The 17,422-nt window shown below is 53.9% G+C and overlaps 1 protein-coding gene across 4 annotated transcripts in view; it reads right to left on the reverse strand.

Moving 5' to 3' along the window:
* Positions 1–678: 678 nt before the first annotated feature.
* The window catches only part of VGLL4 (vestigial like family member 4), a 166,187-nt gene continuing 149,443 nt past the window's right edge, over positions 679–17,422 (reverse strand). For all 4 annotated transcript variants that reach the window (XM_004033623.5, XM_019023623.4, XM_055381011.2 and 1 more), the window contains 3 exons: positions 9,577–9,799; positions 3,981–4,104; positions 679–3,474 (listed from right to left, as the gene is read on the reverse strand). In XM_004033623.5, the coding sequence (XP_004033671.1) occupies positions 3,203–3,474; positions 3,981–4,104; positions 9,577–9,799 (619 nt within the window). In that variant the 3' untranslated portion in view covers positions 679–3,202. The remainder of the gene's footprint in view (positions 3,475–3,980; positions 4,105–9,576; positions 9,800–17,422) is intronic.

Here is a 17,422-nt window from a genome sequence, read left to right on the forward strand (position 1 = left end):
TGACACCAGATTTCCACCGAGGACGGAGTGAGCTGCCCAGACATGGCTTTCTGCCTCCCAGCCTGTCCTCCACTGTGGGCATAGCATCTGTGCCTGCCTGCCTGCTTGAGGGAGAGGAGTTTCTGCTGCTGCCTTGAGCTGGGGGAAGAGCCCAGGGGCAGATCCTGGCAGCTGCCTGGATGGGGCTCCTCCCTGCCCTTATGAGCATGCCAGGCCCAGAAAGGCCAAGCCTGGGCTGCCTTCCTGCCCCAGCCGAGGGAGGGGTCAGACGGCTCTACCATGGGTAACTCAGGCAAGAGCTGGTTTTCCTCTTTATTCTGGGTGTGTGCAGCTGTGAGGCCCCCAACCCAGGAGAGGCCATGGCCTAGGTACCTGTGACCACCCTGCCCCGTGTAGAAGGCATTGTCTTTCCTGCTATTTTATTCTTTTAGCTTTTGTCCTAGGCCCAGAATCAAAGTGAAAATTGAGTCGAGCTGACCCTTACAACAGTAGGATTTAATAGGGTAGATTTCAAATGAGGCTTCGCTTCTCCCAAAAGTAGCCAGTCCAAGTTCCAGTGGCTGTCGTTCAGCTCATGGGAGCTTCATGGGGACACAGCCGGCACAGGTGCAGGGCCCGAGTCCGCCCACCCAGCCTGGCGCTGAAACTCTGGGGTTGAAGAGGCACACGTACACCATGTGGTTTAAGAGCACTTTATTATTGTTCTTAAGGCTACTTTTAAGTACAAAAAAAGATGGCCTGCCAAACCTTTTTTTTTCTTCTTCCAGGAAAAACAGGCCACAGAGAATGGTATATTACAGATTTACACACACGAAGAGAAGGTCAGAGCGCACTGCAGGCAGCGCGGCTCTGGGAAGAACTTCACGGAGCCCCTTCTTAGAGCAGGGAGGGGGCTCTTTCTCAGTGAAATGTTTGGTTTTCTGCTGCCTCCTCTGCCCCAGGCCCCCCTCCAGGGTACTGCCTATCCCAGATAGGTCAGTGCACCAGGGACCCGGCCGCCAGCACCGCCGACCCCTCCCAGAGTGACACCCTTGTTCACTGACAAAGAGACCTGTCCCAGGAGTGTCCTCCACCGAGCCGGTCAGCAGTGGGTGGTTTTCCTGTTACGACGCTCAGTAGCCTGTAGCAATAACAAACTCGTGGCTATGAATGCAGATGCAGTGTTCTCATAGAATAACTGTGTTCCTGCACTTTTACAGACAAATCTACGACAAAAAAAAGATCAACTTTTTTTTTTCCAAACGACAAAAAAAATGAATGATTACAATAGGAAAGGGAAAAATTAAATAGCTACATATCATTAACAAATTAATGTTCTTCAAAAAATACCTACAAATTTCTCTGTACATTCTTTACGCACAGCGTAACGATGGTCTCAAAATCACCCATATAGAAAAGTGTTCTCAACGATTTTTCCTACAGAAAATATAGGGGCCTGAATGCCAAAGCTTGGAAGCCCAGTACAGTGGGAGTGAAATGTGTGCGGGGCAAGGAGAAGGGCTTTTCTTTCCTCCACTTTTCGAAGGCCTGCAGCCACTCTGTGACTACAAGAGCCAGTCCTCCGACCTTTCAACCCAGTGCCAATTTCCAAAATTCAACAGGTAAACTGTAAAACCAGAGGTCGTACAGTGTGCAGAGTCCACAAAGCCTTGCAGGTGAGGCGACCACGCCACCTGGTCAGGTGCCAACGTCGTGAGCCTCTGGTGGGACACAGCACACCCCAGGGGGAGGGGATAGAAACGCTCATTGACCAAAAAGGAGCAGCTGTGACCTCCACAGCTGTGTCTGTCATGCTTGCTTCATCTAATTTCTAGTTAGTAGCTATTAATATAGCAAATAATAAATGCAGTAATAAATGCAGTATAAAGTCAGAGGAATGTATACTGCCTTGGCCCCAGCGTACGAGGAAGCGTATAAAACACCATATCACAGATTGTCAGTAATCTGCTGTTCAGCCAAGAGAGTTCAAAGGGAGCAGTTTCTGCATGTAGGGAAGTTGGAAGACACAAACCCCCACCTCCCCTGGGAGCTTGTAACAAAGCAGACAGGGATGCAGAAATAAGTGATGTCAGCTTTGATGTCAGCCTGCAGCCAAACTCCAGCACCCACACCGCAGCTGACCCACTGTTCATCGCGAGGCCCTGCCAGGAGCTGGCCTCCCGCACTACTTGTGAGTAAAGTGAATATCAAATACAAATCTTAGAGTACAACTGTACCAGCAGTAAGTATATCTAGGACTGTAACTGACAAAAATAAACTAATTCTGAAAAGAAGATAGTAAGTATTAAGGTTTTTGTTTACTGTCTATATAATTAATAGAAACCAGCTATTTTTTCTCCATTAAAACATGCATCACGTTTAAAGCACTATGGAATCCTCCAACCTCAGCTCTAGTCTAACAAACTGCAGTGTTCAGAGAAGATAAAATGCCCGTGATTGGTAGAGTCTGCAGTCCAGTTGCAAGCACCTGAAATCTAGAGAGAGAAAGACCTATAACCTGTATGAGACTTCCCCTTCCAAAGCTGTATTGTCTAGATTAAAAAAAACAAAAACAGTAACAACAACAAACACACAAATGGTCAGAAATGTCATCCTTAAACCCTTTGTTTTTCAGCAGTTTGCCCTCAGAGTTCTGGCATCACACGTAAAGTTGTCAGGCAACTTTAGTCCTCCTCCAATAGTGCAAATCAGACACGACAGTTCTCTTCAAGTATACACACGCACACACACGGACCGAAGCAAACACGCCGTGGAAGCTGAGCCACACACACCCCGGTCTCAAGAAGCAAAGGAAAAAGCACAAAGCGTCTGAGTCACCAATTCATCATGGCTTGTGACTGAGAGTCACCAATTCATCATGGCTTGTGACTGAGAAAGCGCTGTGGAGTCCTGGCCCCGTCGGGGCAGCAGACCTGCATCAGAGGTTTCTTTGGTAACTGAGGCAGGAAGTAAGGATGCTACATTAGACAGATGTTCCACGTGTAGTTCCTGCTATCATGTTTGAGGGCCCCCTTGTACGGATACCAAGCAAGTACAAAAACAGAACACAAATCCCAACAACATGGTTTTTGCGAATAAACCATCCCTTCCCTTCCCCCCACCCCACCCCCATTTTTTTTTTTTTTTTTTTTTTTTAAGTACTGACTGTTCAAAGCTCAGGCAAACCATGCAGATCCACGTGGTGTTGGAGGAGGCGCTCCCTTCAGGAGACCACAGAGGGGGAGTGACTGTGGCTGACCATGTGGGCAGAGGGGCTGGCGGGCTGGCCCCTGCGAGAGGCGGACTCAGGGCTGCTGGATGCTCCGTCCTTGGCCGCTTTGATCTGGAGCCACGTGTCACCCAGAGCTTTGGCAAAGTGGTCGTCCACAGAGCCCGTGATGGACACAGAGTTGGGTGCTGGCTCGGGCTCCTTGTAATTCTTGCCCAGGCTCCTGCGGAAATGCTCCTCCACCACAGGGTCACAGGTGGTGGCAGCTGCAGGCAAGCAGGAAGGAAGGCAGTCAGACACAGGTGGCTGCAGACAGACAGGCACGGTTGCAGCACCCTCCCTCAGGCAACCCAGAGCTGGACTGGCTGCCACAGCCAGTGTGGGCTCTGCAAACGGAGAACCCACCTCCCCTGGCTAAGTCAGGCACTTGGGCAGGTCACTTTCCTGTAAAATGGTGATGTACCAACTGCACTGGGCCAGAGTCCGAGTTCAGAAAGAGAATGTGGCATTAAATTTAAATAACAGTAGCTGCTGCCCTCCCTGCAACTAGGGCATGAGATCCTGGAACTGAGTGAGGCAGTGTGTTTCTCATGCCCTTCCCACCCAAGTCATACGCAACACTAGGCGCACACTGGACGTGCTCAAGAAATACTTTTTCAACCTCAGCAATAGATGGGCTCAGGGGCAAGAGGTTTCAGCCAACAGCATGACAGAGAAGGGCTCTGCTGCCACTAGCACAGCTGCGACAGGTGAGGAGGCCCGGGACACTCACCGCTCGGTGGCCTCCGGTAGCTGGCAGGCCCGGGCGCGGCACAGCCGCTGTGCGCGATGGGGCAGTGCGAGAGGTTGCAGTTGCGGGCGCCAGCCGAGGCACAGGTGATCACGGAGGGCCGGTTCTGCGGGGAGGAGGGGTGTCAGTATGTGGAGACCCGCCTCAGTACCGGGCACCACCCCTGGGGCCCTCCCCAGCACCCTTCAGGCTCTGTCCTGGTGCCCTTCCTGACCCAGTCTGCCACCTCCCACTTCAATACTGGAGTCCTGTTGCTAAACACAGCCAATCCACAGAGTGAGCGCAGCTCCAAGGGTGTGTGTGGTGGCCCTTGGTTGTGGCTGTTTGGATCAGTGAGGGTACAAAGGACAAAAGCTCAGCTGTTGAGTTGGTCTGTCCCCATCTCTCAAATCTGTTAAGACAAACACGGGGCATCCTGTGGAGGGCAGAGGGTTGCAGGAGGGACCTCGATTCTCCCGTTAACGTCCCCAGAGCCCTTCCCATCATGTCCACTGAGCCGCGGGTGTGCCTGGAGCCATCCAGGACACTTCGATACACGGCAATTAACTGGAAGCATTTTGCTTGAGCCAAAGCCAGCTCGAGTTGGCCTCAGTGATGACCTACAAATCGGGACAGAGAGGAAATGGAGGAAACATGCCTAAGTGTAGAACGGCACACATCCCACCCCCGCCCGATCTGCCCTGTGCACAGCCTCACTCTCTCCTTCACCCCCACCCCCAACGCTGTCTGCCTGGCAAACTCCCCTTGTTCCTTCAAGCCCTGTTCAGATCTCTCTCTGAAGCCTTTCACTGGCCACCGCCCCACCACCACCGCTTTTCACTCCTGCTCCCCTAACCCACCAAGATTCAGCAAGTGCATCGGTCTGTCCAGGTGCTCCCGTAAGACCATGCACACCAGGCAGTATGTCTGGCCCCCCAGCTTTGGTGCGGAACCTGGGACAGAAAATATTTGTGAACTAAACAGAACTTCCTCAGGTTCCCCCAGGAAAAGTATCTTCCAATACCCCCGAGGACAAGGTGGTGGAGTATGTGGGCTAAGTTCCAGGACAGCCAGCAAGGAGCTGGTTGAAATCACCCCACAGGGACCAATAGTGACAGCAGTGTCAGCCAGAGGGACGCTGCACCTTATCCTCCCCAGCCAGCCCTTTCCATTACAGTCAGAGCAGTAGCTGGTATAAAGACACAAAAGGCTTGCATGCCAGACCTTCTCGTGACAGACAGTGATTGGGAATGGTGAAAATGGATTCTAGGATGAAAATGCGGATCCACAAGGATGAACTGGGATTAAACCCAAGGGCCTGTGCTTGGGTCTAACAAGAAACGACACATGCCAGGGTAGGGGGAGATGTGGCTTAGCAACAGCAGACAAACCAAGAATTCAGGGTTTCTTAGTGGCCCAACACTCAGCAGTGGGACAGAGCTGCCCAGGGTTCATACGGCCTCCATGGTGTGCACAGGTGGCAGCGCAGAGGGAACCCGGGCAGGTGGAGCTGGGCTCAATGTCCACGTTCTGCCTGTGGACAGGGCCTCGGGTGAGGGACTTCACAGTGCTGAGCAGACAGGCTCGGAAGGGGGGTTGGGGACCGACAGATGAGGCCTGGAGCAGATCTCACACTGGCTGACCACAGGGGTCAAGCAGCAGCAAGAGAGCAGGATACCGAGACCTGGACACGCACAGAGCCAGGAGGAAGGAGGGCCCTGCCCCTGTCCAGCTCTCAGTGAGATGGCCAGGCCCTTCCTGAGCCTGGCTGTACCCAGGTCTGTACCTAGACCTTGGGCTCTAGGAGACCCCCCCCCAGGGTCCTCCCAATAAAACTCCCTTTTGTGCTCAGCTGGCTTGTTCTTCGCAGTGAGCGTGTCCTGACCCACGCAAATGTGGGGAACTGGGGAGACATTTCGAGCACAGGGAGGGGGAATCAAGGAAGATGAAGAAATGAGCTCACTGTCCAGCCTTTATGTCAGTCTATCCAAGGCAGGGAAGGCCACTTCAGAAGAGACTCTCTAACAAGGGACCAGCAGGGCAGGCTGGCTGACTGGTATCAGACCACCTTCAGGGTATCTCCTGACCTGAGCTGGGGTGAATTGCCTTAACCGGTCACCTGCAGATGTGAAGATGTTCAGTGTCTGGGCATCCTCTCCTCCCCACAACCCAGGCTGCAGGGTGGCCCGTGAGCCCTCCTGGGACTGGCTCCACCACCCCTCCTCCCCAGCTGGAGTCAGGCATCTCGCCCCTGCCTCTGTGGTTGAGTGCAGGCTGGGACTCGTCCACCTAGAACAGGCCCCAGGCCTCCAGATGGTGAGCGTTTATGGGATCCCGAGGCTCCCCTCCCCCACACCCTTATTTTCCAGATGGGGAAAATGAAGGCCAGAAACACCCTGTTGGAAGTTACGCTGCGGATTTGTGGCAGGGCCAGGATGAGCCCTGTCACTAACCCCTTCACCTGCTGTCCCACCCACCTGACCTGTGACTGTCCTCAGACAGAGGCTGCCCCAGGGGAGAGGGCTCCCACCACCTCTGCTATCTGAAAGCAACCCCCGAGGCTGGCTGCGCCAAACTTTTTTTTTTTTTTTTTAAGACAGTCTCACTCTGTCGTCCAGGCTGGAGTGCAGTGACGCGATCTTGGCTCATTGCAAGCTCCGCCTTCTGGGTTCAAGCGATTCTCCTGTCAGCCTCCCAAGTAGCTGGGATTACAGGCACCCACCACCACGCCTGGCTAATTTTTGTACTTTTAGTAAAAACAGGGTTTCACCATGTTGGCCAGGCTGGTCTCGAAATCCTGGCCTCGAGTGATCCGCCGCCTCAACCCCCCAAAGGGCTGGGATTACAGGTGTAAACCACTGCGCCCAGCCCTCAATGTGCGAATCTTAACCCCATCCTGCCTCTCCTCACTGGCTGCTGCCCAAGGCCACCCTCTTGGTGTTTGTCTGTCCTGAGCTGCTATCACAAACATGAAATGGGGGGACACTTTCTGTAGCCTCCCCATACATGCCCCTCTGGGAACTTTCCTGTCCCAGTTCCCAGAGATCTGAGTCACATTTTCTGCCACACAGAGGAAGGCTTCCACTGTGCCCACCCCACAGGGCTGCAGCATGCGTCCTGCCTGCCTGTGGACACAGAGCTTTGCTGTCACCCCAGGAAGCCCCCTCCCCACTGCCATTTCCCTGGCTCTGAGCTGCAGGATGACACCCAACAGACTTCCAGGAAGGGGCCTTGGAGCTGCTGGAGCACAGGCAACGTCGCTGCTTGGTGTCCTCAGCAGGGCGCCCGAGCCCAGCTTGGATTGGTGTGCGTGGCCTCGGCCCCGCCACGCTGCCGCAGGAAGGAGCCCCACGAATGGTTACGACATGAATGACATGTGCTGACAGCAGCCACGGCAAGGAGGGCAGGACTGACCAACCCCAGCCGAAAGTGACAGCTCCGGTCAGGGCCACTGTGCCCTTCCCAGGAAAATGGGCAGCTTGGGGTACCCCGTGGCCCCTGGCTTTGTCCTCAGTCCAGGCCAGGATCCCATAAGGACATAGCTGGGGGGTCGAGGTTCTTCCTCCTAGGAAAGCTGCTCAGGAGCCCCAAGGCACGAGGAGGGGCCCTTGCCACGTGTGCCGTGGGCAGCCAGGCCCATTCCAGGCTGGGGAGAGGGAGACAGGGTAAAGAGGGTCAGGCCACTCTGTTCAGCAGTTCAGTTTTTGCAAAGCAACTGTGACCGAAAACCAACTGCAAGATTCTCAAGAGCCCTGAAGAGTCAAGGAAATAAATCATCCAAGAAAACACTAAGCCCGCCAAGGGCCCACCCTGACCCTGTGGGCAGAGATAGCTTGTAAGGCTCACAGTTATGTCCCCCAGGTCATCAAGGGCCAGAGGCTGGATGTGGGTGCTCTGAGATTACAGCTGAATCCTCCCCTCCATACCCGTGTCCTTCAGGGACTCCCCAACAGCAGTGGCAATGGCCAGAGAGCCAGGTTCTGCCTGCACGGTTCAGGCCATGGCTCATGGCATCATTACAATGCCTGTTGAGCTTCACAAAGCAGAAAGGTCCACTCCCCACCCCGGGGGGCAGTGAGCGGGTCCCTGTGGGTCGCACTGTGCACACGCCTCTGTTCCAGCCCCTGCTGCTGCCCAACAGCACAATCCTCTCTTCTCATGTCCATTTCCCCAATTAGACTGGGAGCTCCCTGTGGCCGTGACAGTGTCCACACACACGTCTCTGGCTGCCCACAGCTCTGCTCTGCAGAGGGCTGGGTAAATGGTGAGCACTAGTAAAATGTTGAAATGAACAGCAGTGATAACTTGGCCTCGGGTTCCATCAGACACATCAGCGATCTCTCCTCCAGACTAAAACTGAGCGTGCTGAGAACAAAAACTGCATCTTGCTTGACTGGCTTCTGGTACCCCCTGGCACACAGCAGGGGTCTGTGCCATTTTGTTAAATGGATGAATCAAACAAACAGGATTACCATGTCAGGCTCTGAGGCAAGATGGGCAACTGTTCTCAGCTTCACCAGGATTCCCAAGCACCAGAACCACCTCTCCCAACTCCCTACCCCACCTGCAGTTCCAACAGACTCCATCAGAGATGGACACCAGGCAGTGCCACTTGGAGGGAAGCCCCGGTGAGGCCACAGGGACACAGAGGCTCTCGCAGCTGAATGCACAGAGCCCGGAGGCAGCCCCTCGGGGCACGGCACCATCCTCTCTGTCAGTCTTAGCAAATGCTGACTACTGACTAAGGACCTATTAGGTCGCAGTCCCTGGAGATTCGGAGAGCTCAAGCAGTAATTCTGAGCCTCCTCAATGCTGCTGCCTTCTCTCATATATTTCCCCAGGAACCCCATTTTTAAAAAGATTTGTTTCTACCAAGCAAGCTGTGTTTATTAAGCAATCATTTAATTTCCTATTTTCCTTTCATAGAAAAAAATCCCTATGTACCAATCATAGGCTTCTGACCAGCATGGGCTCACAACCCTGTGACCATCAACTGTGCAGGACCCCAGCCCAAGGCAAAGCAACCTGACATTTCCCTTCATCCACGTGACTGTCTAAAGGAGAAACGTAGGACCTCCCCCCCCCCCCCACCCGAGGATGACTACATTCATCCTGAGAATCAGGCCTGCCACAGAAGACTGCTGGAGGAAACACCTCAGTACACCACCCCTGTACTGGGAGAGGAAAGAGATGAAGCCCCAGTGACATTCACCTTGCCCAAGGCTGTGAGTGCTAAGAGGCAAGGCCCGGGCAGGTCTGGGCAGGAAGTAAAAGCAGAAGAGGACTCCTGTTCTGCTGTCCCTTGTCCCAAGTGCAGAACAGAGGCGAAGGGTGGCATCCCTCACCACCTCCCTCCCTCACCACCGCCCTCCCTCACCACCTCCCTCCCTCACCACCGCCCTCCCTCACCACCGCCCTCCCTCACCACCTCCCTCCCTCACCACCGCCCTCCCTCACCACCTCCCTCCCTCACCACCGCCCTCCCTCACCACCGCCCTCCCTCACCACCGCCCTCGGGGTCCTCTGCTTGGGGCTCTCCATCCAGCCCAGTCCCCCAGCCCCTGGACTCCCCGTGCCACCCTCCCAGACAGAGGCCCACCTGCTGCCGCTCCCCCGGGGTCAGTGTGGGCGAGAGGCCGGCTGGCCTGCTGGCGTCCAGGCTGTTCTTGGTCAGTGCGAGGGGCTGCTCCAGGCCAAGGCTGGGGAGGGAGGTGTACAGGTGGCTGCCGTGCAGGCTCATGGTGGGGGCCACGGCACGCTCGATGGGGCTGCGGCTCCGCTCCCGGGGGTCTTTGCGGCAGTCTCCATTGGCAGTCTTGTTCCTGAAAAAGAGGAATGAGCATTCAGGGGGTGTTTTCTCAAAGGCAAAGGGGACAGTGACTGTGCGCGAGGCACTCCGTGTTGCTTATTTAATTTTTTACCCTGAGGCTCAGGTCGTGTGGCTGGGCAGCACGATGAGCCGGTTGCCAGCCCGGGTCAGCCGGACACCAAAGCCTCTGGGTGCCAGAGAGGCTGCTGCCAGCGAAGTCCAAAGTCAGCTCCATAGAAGATGGAGCCCCCGACTCAGTGGCGTCCTCTGCCTGACTCTGTGTTCACTTGTATAATAATCTCCACTCCCTGGGAGCCTGGGGAGCTGGAGGCCAAGCTGGTTCGATAAGGACCTGCCATTTGGACAGGACGGGGACACTGACAACGATCCAGAGTCACTGGCTGCGTCCTACATGCAGGGCCCTGTTCTAAGCCTCCACAGCACTGCTCAGCCCATCTTCCTCACAGCACTGCTCAGCCCATCTTCCTCACAGCACTGCTCAGCCCGTCTTCCTCACAGCACTGCTCAGCCCGTCTTCCTCACAGCACTGCTCGGCCCATCTTCCTCACAGCACTAAGCAGGCAATGCTGCCACCATCCCCTTTCCAGACAAGAACCCCAAGACTCAAGAGTGGTGGAATAATCAGCTCAGACTCCCGGCTGACACGTGGTGGCACGTGCTCTGGGGTTCCCGGGGCGCTGTAGGGAGCCGGCGCGCAGCTCTCTCGTCCAGGACACACGAGCAAGAGTGACCTGCGTCCAGAAGGTCCATCACTGGCCCTGGCCATGTGCTGAGCACCCAGGCGATGCCACGTGGAATCCAGGTGAGACAGTCAGCACCACCTCCATCTGATGTGTTCGTCTGAAGGCAGCATTACATGTTGCATCTATTAGACACCAACCCCACACAGGTAAGGCACGGCCAGCCCTGGTCCACCCTCCCTGCTTTATTCCAGGGGTCCCACAGTTCCATCTGCCTTGGGTCTTGCCCCTTGAATCCACCATGTTCTCTGCTGACAGAGTAATCTTTTTCCATAACTAATGAGCTAGTCTTTTAAAGAAAAAGGTGGTGAGTTATGATTTGAGTGAATTTTAAGAAATACAAATTATTTTCAGAGTCTACAAGTAGTCACCTGTCTTAACTAGCAGAAAAGCCTGGGCCTGCCCTGGTGAAGCAGCAGCCACAGCCCCCGTCCTGGACTGGCTGAATATGTTACACACACAATGAATGTTACACACACAATGTTACGCATGCACACAGAATGTTACACACACACTGAATGTTACACACACGCACACACCACACACACACACGCATGTGATAGGCGTACCTTTCTAAAACTGTAGATTAACTTCAGTTGTAAGAAACAACACATGGCCATCCCATGCACCCTTTACCTTGACTCCCCCGATGGTGACATCTTGTAAAACTACAGTACAGTATCACAACCAGGATATCGACAATGAGACAACTACCAACCTTATTCAGATTTCCTGTTTTGCTTGTATCCATTCCAGAGCAATCTCTTTATAAAGCAAATCCAACCACATCCAGCCCTTAGTGAATGTTTTTAGCAGCTCAGCACAGGCCTTGGTAGCCTCTGGTCCTGACCACCTTCCCATCCTCATCTCTGGCTTCACGCCTCCAAATGTTGTGTTCCGTAGTTCCGACCATCTACTTGCCATTCCTCAAATAAGATGCAGCCACTCTATGCCTCTGTGGCTGTGTACACGCGGTGCTGCTCTAGCCTCCCTCCTCCCCGTCCTGCGCTGCCAACCACAGCTGCAGTGTAAAATCCCAAAGCGCCCCGTGCAAACCTTTAATATAGAACCCATCACCCACCGTCAATGATCTCTTCGTCTACGCACCCGCCCCTCCTCACACACGGGAGCCTCTGAGGGCGCCGAGTCCCTCCTGTCTCATTACGCTTGCTACCATGGGTGCACAGAGACTTAACGGGTGAATGAAGAGAAGCAGCATATGGGTGACCGGGTAAGAAAGGCAGGTATCGTGGAGCGGAACTGTGGGTGGGCAGAATCATGGAGAGCTGGAGGGCTGAGGAGTCAACTGGAGGCACATTCAAGCCTTTAGATGGACTCCGCGGCCCAGTCGGTGAGCTGCTGAGGGCTGAGCAGGAGAAGCACCAGAGGGGGCCTGAGTGCAGCCTCGGCTGTGATGTTGTGATGTCATTCTGCGCCATCTCCAGCAGAGGCACGTGCTCAGCTTAGTGACCCGAGGCGTTCCGAGCCTCGGCGTCCCCATGTAACCATGTGGTCATGGTAAGATCCACCCAGAGGACTCTAAACGGGGGACAAACAGCACACAAACCAAAACAATCAGAGCGGCGCAGTGCAGCCCTCAGTGAGCGCCAAGAGAACCCCGTCAGCCCTAAACCGAGTGTATTGATTATAGGGTGATTAGCTGTACAGGACCCAGTATTCGTTTATGGGGTTTTTTCTTCCCCTTTATTCTCTGGCTGATGATACAGAATGTCTTAAAAGCAATTAAGGATTAAGTGTTCAGCCCATTAAGACAATCATGGAAGAGAATGTTCTGGCAGAGTCTATATAGTAGGTTCCATCCACGCCACACACATCCTGGCGATTTTCAAAACGTTAAAATACTAAAAACCTTAATACTGAAACCAGTCTGTCCATAATGTCATCTGTCTGTGGCGATTCAGAAGACAGCACAGGTTTCTGCAATGAATGCCTCAAGGGTTATGATCCCAGACGCCGATGTCACCAGAAGACCTTCCGCGGAACGGACGTTAGGCCAAGCAGTCCTGAGATCCGCTGGCTTCTACCTAAATGGGACTTGGCTCCTGAATACTCAGTTCATCAGTGTCACCACACATCCTCATCTTCAGTGTCCCGCTCCCTTCTAAATTCAGATAAAGATACAATGTTATTGTTAACAACATGAGTGAATGGCTTCTCTCCACCCCGGGTGATGCTTCCACGGGCCACTTCATGAAGTGCATAGACCTGGGGGCTCATGTCCCAGATTCAGGAGAGCCTCAGACACAGTCTGCCTCCGAATTTAGACTTCCGTTTACTCAACCAGCGCTAGTTAAGTCCCTGTTCTGTGGAGGTTCCAGAACTACACGGTTACAGCCCTGCCTTCTCATGGGCTTACAGTCTAGCAGGGACAGAAAGGCCCGGGAGGGGCTGCAGCTCCCAAGTGACAGCTCTGGATCCGGGCAAGGTGGCGCCACCGCCATGGGAGCTGGCACAGGGCTGCAGAAGTCCAAGGATAAAGACACCCCCGGGTGGCATGGAGGAGCAGACTAAAGGTCAGGCGTCTGCCCATGTCCAAAGCCAAGGTTGTGGTACATAAGGCACTGCCCACCCCTCGCACCTTATGTCCTAGGGGCACGGCACAGTCACGCAGATGACTCAGCTGCACCTTAGGAAATCCAAGCATGACTATGAGACCACATCACAGAGGAAAGGGGTGCCACGGCCGCCAGCTGCCAGGGCAGAGGTAAGGACGGGGCAGCCCTGCACCTAAATCTGCCATCTGTGCTCCCACAGCCCCACTGTGCCCCCACCCTACGCAGGGCAGTAGGGAGAAGGGGACTTCCAGGCCCACTAACTGGAAAGACAGTCCGTGGAACACAGCACAGTGGGCACTATGGGTCAGACAAAGACACTGAAAACAGCGAGAAAAGGCCTGGAGAACTGGCTGGTTAATTTTAGTAAAATTATACATTACTCACATTTCCAGCTCATTTTCCTGGTTCCCGGAGCTTCAAGACAGACATTGTTTTCCAGGCCCGGCTCGCCCGGATGAATCACCTCCCGGCCACTGCTTCCCAGGCGTCATGTGCTCCCGGGGACGGCAGAAAACCGCACGCATCCTGCCCGGGAGATGGAAGTCGCCTCCGCTCCTGGTCAAGACTGTGCCCGAGAGAGCCCACGGCATCCCCACGAACACCCAAAGGACTCTGAGTGGCTCCGTGCCAGGCCCATCAGAGCCGCTGAGGCTGCACGGCACCCGGCCCTGCCCTGGGCCTCATCCCCATCCTAGGCGGGCACTTCCACTGCCAGCTGCCCACGGAGAGAAAGATGGAAAGAGGAGGGAGGGAAAGAGAGGCCTACGACACTATCATCCAGGACAGAGCTTTCTGAGTACTGAAGGCCACACGCTCTCTAAGCTAAGAAACCAAGAATGTCCATAACATTTGGGGAAAGTAAACCAGATTCCAAGCAGTGACATTGAAAGAATCCATCACGTGAAAGAAGTGCACTGCGTCTATTTGATACTCATTAAAACGAGTTTCCCACCCTCCAACAAACGTGCTCTGGGATGCTTAGCCCTTAGCCCCATCACCTGACGTTCTGAGCCTGCGCTGGGTTTCATTCACCGTGGACCGCCACAAGCTACACTGATCTGAGTCTGAGTTCCTCTGCCTGGGGAGGGGGTATGGGTACAAGACATTTTGAGGATACATTCTGGGGTCCCCAAAGGCCCCTGAGCACCGTGGCATGGCAGGTGCTCCCACCCGGTGAAAGAGATGAGGCCCAGGGCAGCCTTGGGCCCTGGCCTCCCAAAAGCCAACATCCTGAGGCGGCAAAGCAGCCCGTCCCCATGCGAGGCATTGCCTGGCAGGAGTAGAATGAAGGCTATGCAGAGACATCCCCCAAGCACCAGAGTCCAGGTGGAGACAAGAGATTCAAAGGAGGAGGGGCCGACACAGGGCCAGTGAGTGGGCCGGGACACAGCCCCATCTCCAGCCCTTTCGTCCTCTCTCTCCCACCGCAGCAGTTACAGGAGAATCCGACCTCTGAGAACTGGCAGGACAGCCAGTCGTTCACACAGTCTTAACACATCATAATGAGGCTGCTGGCTGGGCATGGTGACGTGCACCTGTGGTCCCAGCTACTTGGAGGCTGAGGTGGGAGGATCACCTGGGCCCAGGAGGTGGAGGCTACAGTGAGCCATGGTCACGCCACTGCACTTTAGCCTGGGTGACAGAGCAAGACCCTGTCTTTAAATAAATAAGATTGCTAGCACATCTTTAATCTTAAAAAGCTTCCTCAGAAAACAGACTTAATGCCACTGAACGGTGACCTGAAACCTGGTTAAAGTGGTCAGCTGTATGCTCTGCTATTTTACTACAGCTTTTTAAATAATAAAATTTTACCTGAATAATATAGACAGAACTTCCTCCCAACCTTTACCTGCTGCCCCCTGGGGTTTCTGATGTGCACAGGGCAGGTCAGCACCATCCCAGTTTTACAGAAGAGATGACCAAGGTGGAGAAGATGAAGGCTTTGCCTAGACATGCCGCCCACCACAGACACCGGTCCTGTGGCATCAGCCGCTCAGGGTTGTCACACCAGGCCCACCAAGAGACTCTCCATCACCTCCCAGCTCCATCCCAAGCTGCCAGGAGGCCTTTCCGACCCACCAGCACCATTTCCACCCACCTTCCTGCCCCAACTGCAGAGACACAGGAAAGAAGCAGTGCGGAGATGCCGGCCACCAAGGCCTGTCCCCAGACAATCCTGCCATACTGGCTTTCTCAGTCAGTAAGCTCCTGAGGCACAGCTCCCAGGGGACCCCGGTCCCTGGCTGGACCGTGCACTCCCGGGAAGGCTGACACTGCAGCCCCCATGCCCTAATCTCCTTGGCTCCACACGGGTGACCACATACCAGATGTTCTAATAACTGTCCATAGAGTAAATGAATCATTAAGGTACACATAGTATGTGTGAGTCCAGTTAACAGCGTTTGTGGCAAATGACAAGGGAGTTAAGGAGATTTCGGAGAAAATGACTGGTGGAAAAGACTTTTCTCTGAAAAAGCAGAATTTAAGGAACATTTAAATGTTGGGCATAAACAGTGGTGAGATGTCTTCTCCCTTCTAGTTCCTTCCTCCAACTTCTGTTGTCCTCCTCACCTCCTCCCTGCTTCTAAATGTCCCCGAGCTCATCCAAAGCACCCCACAACACACACACAGGAGTGAACTCATCACCGGGGCTTCTCTCCCCTTGTGAGTGGGAGAATTCACTGCTTCCCAGCGAGCAACAAGGTGCCTGGGTGTGTCCCCAAGACATCCTGGTCAAGCTGCGTCACTCCTCTGTGCCAATTTTAGATGGGAAGTGAGGGAAGTGGTTGCAAAGGAAGGCCTGGGTGAAGACGATGTTTGCAGAGGTGGCGGAGGCTGAGGCAGAGACACCCTCTTAAGTACAAATGGCAAGAAGTGTGTCGTGGGCAGGAAAAAGCTGGGAAAATACCGGCATTCGGACTGTCCCAAAGACAGAGATGACCCTGAGGCTCCTGGCTTCAATAGCGGGGCCCATCCTCGCTGGCAGGGACACAGGGCAGAGACTGTCTCTGCCTGCTATGCGTCAGCAACTACTGCCATAGCCTAACATTGCTTAATAATTGAAAAAAAGCCACCAAAAAGTCAAGGGAATGAAACCCGAGTGCGAATGCCGCCGCAGCCAGCATCACTGCCACAACCATCCACCCACGTAACGTTTCCCCCATTAACTCTCCATAAAGGGGCCAGGTGCAGTGACTCATGCCTGTAATCCCAGCACTTTGGGAGGCCAACGTAGGTGGACTGCTTAGGCCCAGGAGTTCGAGACCAGCCTGGGCAACATGGCGAAACCCCGTCTCTACAAAAAATACAAAAATTAGCGGGGCATGGTGGTAGCACCTGTAATCCCAGCTACTCAGGAGGATGGCTGGAGCCCAGTAAGTTAAGGCTACAGTGAGCCATGACAGAGCCACTGCACTCCAGCCTGGGCAACAGGGTGAGACCCTGTGTCAGAAAATAAAAATAAAATACTCCCCACAAAGGTAGTGTCCCTCTTTTTGCTGGTTCAGATTTCAGAAATCAACTCCGTGGACCCGGCAACACAGGACTCATTTGCTCCATCTATTGCGAGACAGCTGTGGCTTGCGGTCCCAGCATGAGAAGCCTATTGGCCGGGCACAGTGGCTCACACCTGTAATCTCATCACTTTGGGAGGCCGAGGCCGGCAGATGGCTTTAGCCTAGGAATTCAAGACCAGCCTGGGAAACATGGCAAAACCCTGTCTCTACTAAAAATACAAAAATTATCTGGGCGTGGTGTCATGTACCTGCAGCCCCAGCTACTCTGGAGGCTGAGGTGGGAGGATCACCTGAGCCCAGGAGATGGAGGTTGCAGTGAGCTGAGATCTGCACCACTGTATTCCAGCCTGAGTGACAGAGTGAGACCCTGTCTCAAAAAAAAAAGTTGGGGAATCTCTGAGTAACTGATTGACGTTGAGTATCTTTATTATCATCAGCTCTCATTTATTGAAGGACATGCCCAATCATATGCCAGACCTCATCTTAGTAAATTCACTGCCCCACTGCAAAATAAGCATCATCTCCATTTTACAAATAAGTAAACTGAGCTTCAGAGAGGCTAAGTAACTTTTCTAAGTTTACAAAACTAGTACAACGATTCCAATATATATTGGACTGGCTCCAAAGCCTTTCCATTTTCCGGGAGGGAGGAAAATACAAAGACTCGTGTACCTACCACTCAGAACTAGCAAATGAAAATGTGCTCTCATATTTGCTTCGGGCCGTTTCTTTCCTCTGGCCATGATGAAAGCAGCAGAACATGCAGACGCATGAGGTCCCCGCT

The sequence above is a fragment of the Gorilla gorilla genome, chromosome 2 (assembly GCF_029281585.2).
Source record: "Gorilla gorilla gorilla isolate KB3781 chromosome 2, NHGRI_mGorGor1-v2.1_pri, whole genome shotgun sequence".
Taxonomy (NCBI): Eukaryota; Metazoa; Chordata; class Mammalia; order Primates; family Hominidae; genus Gorilla; species Gorilla gorilla.